The sequence below is a fragment of the Charadrius vociferus genome, unplaced genomic scaffold (assembly GCF_000708025.1).
Source record: "Charadrius vociferus isolate BGI_N301 unplaced genomic scaffold, ASM70802v2 scaffold2595, whole genome shotgun sequence".
Taxonomy (NCBI): Eukaryota; Metazoa; Chordata; class Aves; order Charadriiformes; family Charadriidae; genus Charadrius; species Charadrius vociferus.
In genome coordinates, this window is record NW_009648388.1 from 3,579 (window position 1) to 15,058 (window position 11,480).

Sequence of the window (11,480 nt, forward strand, 5' to 3'; positions counted from 1 at the left end):
AGAGAGAACGGTGGCTCGGGGGGGGGGGAAGGGGGCAGTTGCCAGGGGTATAGCCTCGAGCTTCCCAGGCGGAAGGCCGGCACGGGCTTGTCCCTACCCAGCACGAAAAGCACTCGCCCCTCTGAGCCGAGTCCTGGGGTGTCCCAGCCCTTCCATTCTCCCCCCCCTCCAAACACCCTGCAAAGGAAGGGGAGGAGGCTGCAATTTGCTGTTTCTGGGGTAGATGAGAGGATGTTCTGCATCCCCCTCCCCAGGAAAAGCCTCTGGTGGCAGAGCAGCAACAGGCACCAGGAGAAACATCTCTTCTCATGCTGGCCACTGGCTCAGTGCTGATGGTTGCAGCTTCTGCATCTGAGCCAGGGCTTTGCACCAGAGCGATCACAGTGGAACCCATGCCAGAGCCAGCTCTTGGGCTCCAGTGAGAGCTGGGGCCATCTCCTTGCACAGCTCCTCTGCATGGGGTCTCCTCCCAGGAAGGGCTTTTCTTGCTGCAGGAGGCTGACCATTGCCAGCTCAATGCAAGCAGCAAGTGCTTGGCTGGATCTCCAGCAGGTTGGGGGGGAAGTGAAGGACGATCTCCCCATGTCAATGCATGCTCTGCACTGACCCAAGGATGCTGGAGTCCTCCTGCTTGTTGGTGCCCACCGTCATACACCATGAAGGGCTGCATGGTTCCATGGGTGTCAGGGAAAGGACTTTTCCAGCCATAAAATGGGAAGGAGAGCAGGAACTCCCTAGGGGAGCACATGGATGAGGCAAGCAGAGGGATGAGGGCAGTAACAGTGAAGGCAGACGGGATCTTAATGTTTCCTTCCTAAAGCCAAGACACAAGAACCAGAGGTGATGGCTCCTCTGTCATATATTCCTGGTTTTCATTCTTGCCCAACTTCATTGGCATTTGGGAAACTGGTTGCTGAAGTAACACCAGTAACCATGAGAGCTGCCCTGCATCCTAGAAAGAGGCTCAGTTTATCCCTAGATATTAAGTCACCATGGGTTTCATAGCTGAGCTCTGCACTGTGCTGTGAAAGCTGAGCTTTATCTAGGTCAGTGGCAGGTCCTCCTCCACTCGCAGCGAAGCTGGGGGGGGAATGTCACCACTGGTCACATCTCAGCCGGGTGATGGGCACCTGTAATTTCAAGAAGAGACACTTCCCCACAGCCCACGAGTCTCTGGGAAAGCCCTCTTACACCTCTGGCTTCTGCAGCAGCGGGGCAGCGGTGCCCACCAGGTAGCAACCACCCTGTGCCACCCCCAGCTGGGTGGAACATGGCACCCAGCAGGGCCAGGCTGCAAGTGCTGGGAGGGCATTGTCTCCCCCCCGGGTTGTTCTGCAGAGGGGTCTGTGGGATGGAGGAGGAGGATGATGATGATGCTGCTGCTCTCTTGACTGCCCCGAGCCCAAGCACCGGGTGTGTTGCTCCCCATGGCAGCAGGGTCCTGGCAAGGGGTCTCCAGCATGGTCACGAGTCAGGTCACAGCACCCACCGCCTGCCAGCTCTGCCTGCCAGCACCATGCTGTACTGCTCTTGTGGCAGCAGAAAAGACTAAAGCTCAGTCTAAAAAAGGCAGACTCGCAAGGAGGAAGGGTGCAAGGAGAACGCTCAAGGCTACAGCCATAGGCTCAGGTGATGAAGAGGTTGTACCGCGAGGCGCTCTGTCACGTACCGAGATGGTGGCATATGGAGTTGGGGAGCTCCCAGCATCTGCTCCGTGCTCCAGAGCACTTAAACTACTTCTTCTCATGGAAGATAAAAGCAGCAAAGTATCACCCTGCCCTGGCAAGCAGCAGGCTGGTGATGGCAGCCAGGTCAGAAGCTCTCTGAGGATGCCCAGCGCACTGGGTTTGCGGAGGGGGAGGACAGAGACCAGACAGTCCAGTTCAAAGAGACAAGGAATTTGCCCGGACCAGCAATTTCCACTGGTCTCTCTTTGTGACCGTGTTGTGCAAACCAAATGCCAGCATGCATGCCTTGCTCACGGGTAACTCACAGGTGCCCTGTGGATGTGAGGCGGCTGGGGAACCACTCAGCATGGCAGAGCCAGTGCTTCCCTGGGCCCAGCACCAGCACTTCTGGTGCAATATCACACAGGACCAGAGCAGGTTTCTCTGCTTGCTGCTCAAAGGGCAACTCCGGGCGAGAGTCCCTCCAGCCTGAGCAGTGCGTGAACCTGGGTTAACATGGTCTGGACATCAGGACAGCCAGCTTGGGGTTAATTTTACAGATGGGGGAATGCACAGAAAGAAATATCTGAGATATGGCATGCATGACTCTCTAAATAAGACAGCTTCTCCTGAGTATTTCTGGAGTGGCCAGGGAATCCAGCCACCACAGGAATAAACCTCTGCACTTTGCACCATGAAGGAAATTCAACTCCTGAGTCTGCAGGTTAACTTGAGATATGTTTGCTCCAGGAGCACCCAGATCTACCTGACCCATGTGGCTGTCCCTTGCCCCCAGTACACCTGGTCACAGCCCCAGCTGGGACACAGAGCCATCACAAAGCTCTCCTGACTCACTGGCACACTAATGAGCTCATGTTTCCCTACCCCAGGTCTGGCTCATTGAGCTTATTTCTATTAAATGCATTTGAGAACATAAATCTGTCTTCAGAAGAAAAAAAACCAACAGCTCATTAAGAAGACAGACAGCATCTATGGTCTGAAAGAAACAGCAAATGGCAGCTGCCAAAAAGGTCAATGTTAAATGCAGTTGCCAGCTGGGATTTATTAAAAGATAGATGTACAGCAGCGGATGTGAATGGCACATCTTGTACTTGGGTAATCTCTCCTTCCTCTCCCACCTTCGCACAGCTTGCTGGCTCTGATGCATCCAGCCCTGCTGTGACCTCCAGGACTGACAGCCTGGATGTGTTGGGTTTTGCTCACTACTTGAATATTTCATTTATTTAGTTCTTTATCTAGGGAAACCAGAACCAAAGAAAACAGCTGGTTTGGGCTAAAGCATTGCTCAGTGAGGGTGAGGTACCACCTTTCTCTGCATGACCCTGCTCTCTGTCCATGGGGAGAGGTACCTGGCGCTATCCTGGACAGTACCTAAGCCACAGCAGGCTCGTCTATGAGAACAAGCAGGGACCAAACTCATGCCAGCAAACTTGGGTCTTCTCTTGTTCCTACAGAGGATCTGGGCTCTCTTCCAAATATGAATACACTAAAATAGAAGGACAAGACATACGCGGAAAGGAGAAAATGGGTAAATATCACCTGTATTGGCTCAAGAAGCAAGGCGAGTTCAGCAAGGGACCACAGCACCCATGTCCTACACCCGGCACAGAGGTTGAGCATCTCCAAAACCAAGCATGAGCTGGTCTCTGCAGCAGTCTTTGCTCGTGTATCTCACAACCTACCTGGTCCTTCCTCATCAGCCCAGGACAAGGACTGACTCCCTTCTTGGCTCCACGTGTTACGACCCAGCACCACCTCCCACCCCACAGGATTTCCCACTGATACCCACCTCTTTAAGACTGATGCTTGCAGTGTAGATCATGTTTGTCCCATCCCTCCTGAAATGCAAGTGAGGCTTGTCCTTGAGGATGAAGATGATGTCAGCAGGGATGTTGTCTGGGGTGGCGTCCCCTTCTTTGGGGAATGTGATTTTGGTTCCCTCCTTCCAACCCCGTTTAATGACAATGTTTAGGATCTTGTCCTCAGTCCACATGGTCCGGCCATCAGCATTGAGCCTTCTACGGGTGATCTTCAACCTCTTGGTAGAGCCGTGGTAGATCTCTTCCAGGGATACCTTGAGCTCATGGATGACAGGTGGGTCTTGGACCTTTCTCCACGTGTGCAGGGACTCCTGGTGCCGCCGGTGAACCCCGTTAATGCCGTTGAAGCCCAACTGGCCGGAGTATCAAAAGGGTTGGAGCCTCCAAAGAAGGACGCAAAGGTGGCATGGGGGTCTCCATGGAAGGTGTAGTGGAAAGTGTTCCCTAAGCCACCTGAAGAGCCACCTCCAGTTTTGAGACCTGGAAGAGAAGGGGGAAGACAAGACATTAATGCTTCCTGCAGGCAGACACCATGCTGGGACCATACTTTCCACACGGGAGCATGGTCTCTGCTGGCTCCAGGCAGCCCCTCCAGCAGCTCCTGGGGATTGTCGTGGTTTGGCCTCAGCCAGCAACAAAGAACCGCGCAACTCCCACAGTCGTGGAAAAAGAAATCATCAGGGCAAAACTCGTGGGTTAAAATAATGCAATTTTAACAGAACAGCAAAAGGAAAGATGAAAACACGATTACAGTACCGCCGCAAAACGCACCGACTGGACCCATGCCACTGCAGCTCACCCTGAGTGGTGACTGCTCTCCTTGCCTGGCTAGCTCCTCTTATAGCCCGGGCATGGGTCAAGTGGTATGGAATACCTGCCCCCTGCCGGCTCCTGGGGAAATTAACCCCATCCCTGCCAGAACCAGGACAGGATGCAGGTCACCCCCTCCAGCCCAGCCACCTGTTGAGACCGTGGGCCAGGAAGGCACCGCCCCAACCCATGACACACAGTCCTGCCCCTACACCCAGCAAGCTCAAGAGCCATTCAGGATTTGTCCCCACTACCCCAACTGAGCACTTGCTTGGTTCTCTTCACCCAATTCATGGCCTTCTCATTTAAAACATTTCCTGACCAGCCCATCTCCATTTTTCCCCATGGGCAGGTTCCCTTCTGCCCAAATAGCTCTGTCTTTTGGGCTGCAACAATGGCTGTGGTCCAGGAGCATCACATCCAGCACGTGAGAAAAGGCTTTGACTTCAGGGAATGACCATGACTCTTGCTGGCAGAGCAGGTGGAGGTCAGCAGACCTCCAGATCGGCACACAGCAGGAAGGATATAGCTCTCTGTTTACAGACTGTATAAAATGTCAGGTAAGTTCAAGGTTTGGACCTTTTGGCAACCATTCCCATGGGAAACTCCCCTGCCCAGACCTTGGGCAGGGCCTTACGTCACTGCAACTTTCCCCCAAAGTCCCAAGCAGCCAAGGCACATGACAAGTGACCTCCAAAGAGGTCACACATGCTCTGCGAGGCTATTTTTGACCAGGAGGGCCCAGGAAGGGTTAAGCCAAGCCTAGCTCAAGGACTATTTTCAGGGCACACTGATGACAGTGAAGGGCTATTTCTGATGGGCTGTCCCTCGTGGCAGGAGTGAGACAAGCACAGCACAGGCAAGTTTGGGGATCTTTTCTGATCAATGAAGTTTCTATCCTGGGGGACACACACCTTTCACTTCACCTTGCCTACCCCAGCAAGAAGCCCCTCAAAATGCCGATCCCCAGGCCATATTGCTCAAAAAAAAAGCATCTGATGGGAAATGAAAGGTGTGTGGGGCCATGGACCATGACTGGTCTGGAAGTCATCGCCAGGGAGGTGAACGGTAGTCCCTGTCCTGCGATGGGTCTGGCCAGCTCAGCGGCATCTCCATCCCCCTCTCTCCAGCTACAAAACCTTTTCACTTCTTTCATCCTATTTCTGCCCTGGCTTTCTGCATGTGACCAACGCCAGTTCCCCAAAATGCCAATGGGATTTGGTTTTGCTGGTACTCCCCATCCTGCTGCGAGGAGGGGGCTGGTCTTCCCTCCCTCCTTAACTTGCTCTTATTTTAGCTGTCTTTGGTGATGAGGATTTCACCAAAACCCGTTGAGCCTCTGTCCCTAACAGACTGTACAGCCAGGAGGTTTCACCTTTAATCCCGTGATGCCAGCCCAATCAGGGTCCAATTTTGGCAGCACCTCCAGGGGCAGGCTGGTTTCCCACTTGAGACAACCTCTTCTTATTTTACACAGCAAATCACGTGGCTCAGGTGCATCCATCATAGCCCTGACATAACTGATGGGTTGAGAATTAACCCATGGCTAGTTAATTCTGCTGGTGGTTCATTAGGGGATGCACCTGCCCATTGGTCCCACAAGAAGGGCTGTGTCTTCCACCCAGCAGCCTGCCAGACCTCCTGCTGTTTTAAGCACCCAAGCCCTGGGCTGATTAATGCAGATGCTATTTGTTGCCCTCCTTGAATGGGGTTGTGCTCTTCTATCTTCGACTAATAAGGCCGCCTGTGGTGGAACAGCTCTCCTCCTTTGTGCCAACCCCCAGAGAACAGCAGCTGCTTGGTTTCAAAACAAGGACCTTTTACTTAAATTGGGAAAAGCTTTGAATCCTGTAGACCAGCCTGTACTGGGGGGGACAGAGGGACCAGTGCCCAAATGCAGGGGGAAATGCAGGCAAAAGCAATACTTCTCCACTGGAAAATTTAGGTTAATTAAAAGGTTGCTAACAAATTACCCCAGGTATGACCCAGGAGGTGAGCTCCTTCCACTTCTATCATCTCAGATGGCTGCCAGGCTTTGGGGCAGAGGGCAGGGAGAGCCCGACCATCCTGGGAAGCAGGGTGGAGGGTTGGAAAAATGGAACATCCTGGGGGGGAGTGTGTTGAGAAGCAATTTCTGGCATCAGCAGAGCCTTTGCTCTCCCTGATTCTGTGGCTATCAGCCCCATTTCAGAGGAAGACATAAATCACAAGGACAACTTCAGCCACGCTGAGGGTGTGAAAACACTCCCTCACCTATAAAAGCCTATTTGGACCAAGCACCCCTGCCTTCAAGTAGCAGCACTCATCCCCTTACCTTCCTCCCCATACTGGTCATAAACAGCTCGTTTCTTGGGGTCACTCAGGACATCGTAAGCCTCCGCAATCTCCTTGAACTTATCCTCAGCATTGGGGTCTTTATTCTTATCGGGGTGATATTTCAGGGCCATTTTCCGGTAGGCTTTCTTGATTTCATCCTCATTGGCACTGGACTGGATGCCCAAAATCTTGTAATAGTCCTTTCCCATGATGGCGATGCTGCTGGGAGCCGAATACTTATTCCTGAAAGCAGAAATACAGCTCTTTGTAAGGTGAATATTGCATTCGGACAGCTGGGGATCGGACTGGCATGCACTTATTGCAGAGCTGCCGCTCCCTGCATCCCACCAGCCAACAGCACCAGAGCTGGCTCAAGTCCATGCTTTCTGCCAGAGGTCAGTGCCCCAGTGCCAGGATATGCCCCGGCTCCAGTTTTACCTCCCCAAGCCCCACAGCAGGGACAGGGAGACTCATCTCTGAGGCTGACGGGGAGAGGGAGAGCTTGAGCCGGGGCACAGCATTATTATACAGACCACACCACTGCGAATATCAGGCAGGGACCACGTCCCCATCCTGTCTACCCCACCTGCCAAGCCAGGAGGGCTGAGCCATGTCTCAATAAAAAAAACCCCCCCCCCCCCAGCTGGGACTCAAGGCAGGGTGATAATAGCAGTTTTTTGGAGGCTGAAAGCGGAGGCAGGGACCTTGCTGCCACCTTCACCTTAAAGGAACTTCAAACATTTTGTTCCTGAAAGCAACTGGCATTCAGTTGGAGATAAGCACCTCTTATGGCATGTCAAAGCCATAATTTGTATTTAGTGAAGAGAGAATGAAGCCCTTAGAAACATCTTGTGATAGTGGGAGGAGCTTTTTTTTTTGTTTGTTTTTAAAAAAAAACACTTTCTAGCCTGACTTGCACTCCCTGAGAGCCTTCAACTACATCTTGCAGTAAGCCAGAAATATGAAGTGGGAGAAGAGGCGGTGAAGTGCCATAGCCTGGCACAAGGCTTGTAGGTTGGCACAGGCGACTGGCTCCTGGGGCTCGCTCTATCCATTGCACAGGGGCCGAGGCCTGGGCCATGCCTGTACTAACGCATGGAAAACCTGGTGGCTGTAAACCAAGGGAAAGGGCAGGCAATTAACTCATCCCCCAGGCACGCAGCTGGAGCAGCAAACACCAGTGGGATCACAGAAACCCAGAGAGCAGCTGGAGAAGACAGGAGAGCAGCTCCTCTGGGCAGAGGCTGAGCAAGCCCCACACTCCTCCAACGACGCTTCCTGCTGCTTCTTGCCCTTTGGTTTTCTGATGGCGAAATCCCGTCCCTCCCAAACCTGGCCTGCCATGCCCTGCCTCACGCAGCACAGCTCGGTGCTTGCTCCTGGCCCTGCTCTTCTCCAGGTGTTGCCCCCAATAGACCCACTGCTCTCTGCTAAGTCCTCATGCTCACATCCTGCTCCCCGCTATGGTCCAGGTTTCATTTTCTCACCCCATCCTTGCTCCAAACACCCCTGGGCAGCCCCAGCCGGTCGAGCCCCTCCAGCAGACAGATTTCTGCATCAGGTGTGAGCCTTGGCCCTTTCCTTCACCATCATACAAGTTACCAGATGTTCCCTATCCTGTCCTCTATCCATAAGCTCCCAGTGGAGGTCATGGAGGGACACCCCCCAACCACAGCAGCTCAGATGAGGGTGGCTGGGCACCCCTGGGGATGCACATCCACAGTGCTGCACTGAGCCCCTGGCATCCATCCCAAGCATCCAAGGCTTGCCTTGGGTTGTGCCTTTGGCAATAACCCCTGTACAGCTGGGTAGCTGCTACAGGGGCTTGGAAATTGGCCCCCTCGATCCGAACCACCAACTTTGCTCTTTTTCCCCAGCTGCAGAGCAGGTACTTTGCTGTAGGTGGGGAGGAGGGCTAAAGCACCCAACACAGAAGGACTGACGGGCGCAGAGACCTCTGAAGGACACAGCAAGGGGAGATGGGGTCACCTGCAGATGTATGAGGCAGCCCAGGGAGGCACATAAGAGACAGGAGAAGGTCCCAGGGGGCATAAAGAGCAGTGTCTCCTGTGGCAGCTCCTGAATGCCAGCACATTTTGGTACCAGCTTCCTGGCAGGAGCCCGCCAGCTCCTGTGCACAGAGCCACCATCGCCACCCAGCCCATGCAGTTGCTAGGGGATGCTCTACCCCCTGCCCACCTCTGCCTCCCCATCTGCCCTCCCCATGGGGCCAGGGGCTGCAGGAGACCCTGGGGCAATCAACTGGGGGGGGGGTCTGAGAGGTAACCTGCCAATCCCCCCACCAAAGGTCACCCCAGCACCTCCCTACCCCACAGCAGCCTCTGGTGTGGGGCAGGGGCTCCCCACGACCAGGATTTGGCCCCTGTCTGGATGATGCCAACCCTCCTGCAGCAAGGGCAAGCGAGGCAGTGCTGAAGACAACCCCGTTGTACCCCGGCTCAAGAGATGCAGAGGTCTCAAACCTTCAATTTTTCCCCCCAGGGATCATAGCGCCCAGCTCCAACCCTGCACAGCCCAATCTGATGGCACCACTGGGACACCCCTGCCCATCCAAAACACCACAGCATTTCCCACAAAAGTATGTCTCACCCCAGCAAAATGCCATCGCTCCCCTCAAGATCTCCAGTCTTGACTACCAAGGTGTCCTTGGCTGGGGTGGGGATGCCCACTGGGGGATGCTCTCCCAGCTGGTGAGCCCTTTGCCCATCTGGGCTCAGGGAAGGGGGAATTTCTCTGCCGAAGCACAGCCCCACGCTGCAGTTTACTGTGCTGGTGAGGACCAGACACCGGCAGGTGACCTGATGGGCAAAAGGCACACTCTGGAGGTGAGGCCCACATGTGCAGTGGTAAAACATGACTGTCCCTGAAGAGCCTCCTTACATTCCTCCCACCTCCCAGGGGATCAGCTGCACCTTGCTACTACTACCTCTCCTCTCCCACTTCTGCTCAGTCATCCTCTCCTGCCTTCCCATTTAACCCCCTCAGGAGTGGTGGGGAAGGTGTCGCAGGGAGGGTTTCAGGTGGGCAATTTCTGCATTCACCCTCCCAACTGGGATGCCTTAGGACAAGCTGCGGCTGCCCAGCTGTGGAGAAAACCACAAACTTTCCCCAAACTTGCCCTGCCAAGACAGCTTAGCCTCCATCCTCCTCTTGCAACCACAAGAATTAAATAAAAATTTAAAACTTCATTCTGGCCCCACACATGACATCAGCCCATGCAACCTCTGGATGAGTGCGCCAGCTGAATAGTGACCATTTGACATAATCCTTCTGCTCAGCAGTCTTGTAAGGGAACAAACCCACGCAGGCAGCAGCACTGGGGAGATCTTTTTCCATCTTGGGGTGCAAGGTCACCGGGGGACACAATGCACTGGAGATGGGCACCAATCAGCACCTTGGGCCATTGCTCGTCACTCCTTGGTAATGAGGGCACAAGGGTGAGAAGCAGAAACACACTGAAACTTCACAAACACATTCAGAGTCCAAGCTGTCATTTTTAAAGGCTCTAGTTTTATTTTAAACATCATGATTGTCCGAAGGCACTGCTGTGTGTCTGGCCAGGAAACACCAGAGGGTGGCAGGAGGATGGAGGAGAGAAAGGTGCCGGCTTGTGCGAGGATGCCGCCACTGCCAAGCAATGCTCTTGTGGCGGGCCTCCCCCTCTGACTCCTCCAGCACACTGAAAAGGCAACTCCTCACCAGCCCGGTGGCTGCAGCTGGCTCCAATCTTCACTCCCAGGAGAAGCTCTGAAATGGCTTCAGCTATGGGTGAGCAGGCATCAGTGCAGTGTGGGGAGCTGCTGTCCTTTGTGCACTTCCCAGCGGCACCCAGCCCTCCCCTCCTACCATGTGCGGGGTGACCCTTCAATGGAATCGCTCGCTGAGCTGTAATTTTCCTTCTAATTGGTTTCTTGTCGCTTTCTGGGGTAGTGAGGCGCAGCAGGCTCGCTAAGATGCCAGATTAAGACATTTCTGCCATCAGCTCTGGCATCCTCCCCGCTGCAGCAAGGCGCAAGGCCCCCAGCTGCCCTGTTACCATCATATCCCCCATGCAGCCTCTGCCGCTGCCAAGTAGCGAGAGCGAGGAGCCCCTAGGGTCCCCAGAAATTACTTGCTCACGCCCAGGGTTGTGCACCCACAACATAAATCAGAGAGGAAGAAAAGTAGGATGGCAGTGATGCGCCAGACAGAAAAAGTCATGTTAACCAATTAGCACCTCCTTGGCTTTCCCCTTTGGATGTGCAGGGGTCCCTGTGTCCCCCTCCCTGGGTGCCGGCACTGATACCCTAGAAGAAGGGGTCTGACCACTGTGATCCCCCCCAGTTGCTGGAACTGCCTGCTGGCTGTGGGCTCCTAGCTCTCCCCCTGCCACAGTGGGGCACCAGATGGTGCCTTCTCCCTGCCCGGCAGCGCAAAACCTACTTTTGAGAAGTCACCTTCAGATGCACCAAGGAAATCCAATGCCACTGTGTCTCCCTTGTCCGTCACCATAAATCAAGGGCCACAGAGAGCATCCTCTCTGGATGCCCACTGACGAAACAGGGCAGCTGTAGCCAGGACATCACCAGGCAGCTCCTGTATCCCACCCTCGGCAAGCAAAACGCCAGGCAGGTGACAGCCCCCAACTCACTGTTTCCCCAGGGGTTGGGATCCGGTGGGACGCCAAGTGCTGAGCATCGGGGTCGGCAAGCCGGGGTGGGTGTGTACCTCTCGGCACAGCTCCAGAAAAGCAGGATGGCCGGCATGGCAACGTATCCCAGGTTTGGTCAGGGAGCCGAAGGGGATCTCTGAGCATTGGGGAAGACAGAGCCGCCTGTGCCGGCTG

General features: G+C 54.4%; 1 protein-coding gene across 1 annotated transcript in view; it reads right to left on the reverse strand.

Moving 5' to 3' along the window:
• The window catches only part of LOC104286736 (dnaJ homolog subfamily B member 5-like), an 11,163-nt gene extending 981 nt beyond the window's left edge, over positions 1-10,182 (reverse strand). Inside the window, 4 exon segments of the mRNA XM_009885367.1 lie at positions 3,478-3,872; positions 3,875-3,988; positions 6,633-6,877; positions 10,112-10,182. Of these exon segments, the coding sequence (XP_009883669.1) occupies positions 3,478-3,872; positions 3,875-3,988; positions 6,633-6,877; positions 10,112-10,182 (825 nt within the window).
• Between the last annotated feature and the right edge of the window lie 1,298 nt (positions 10,183-11,480).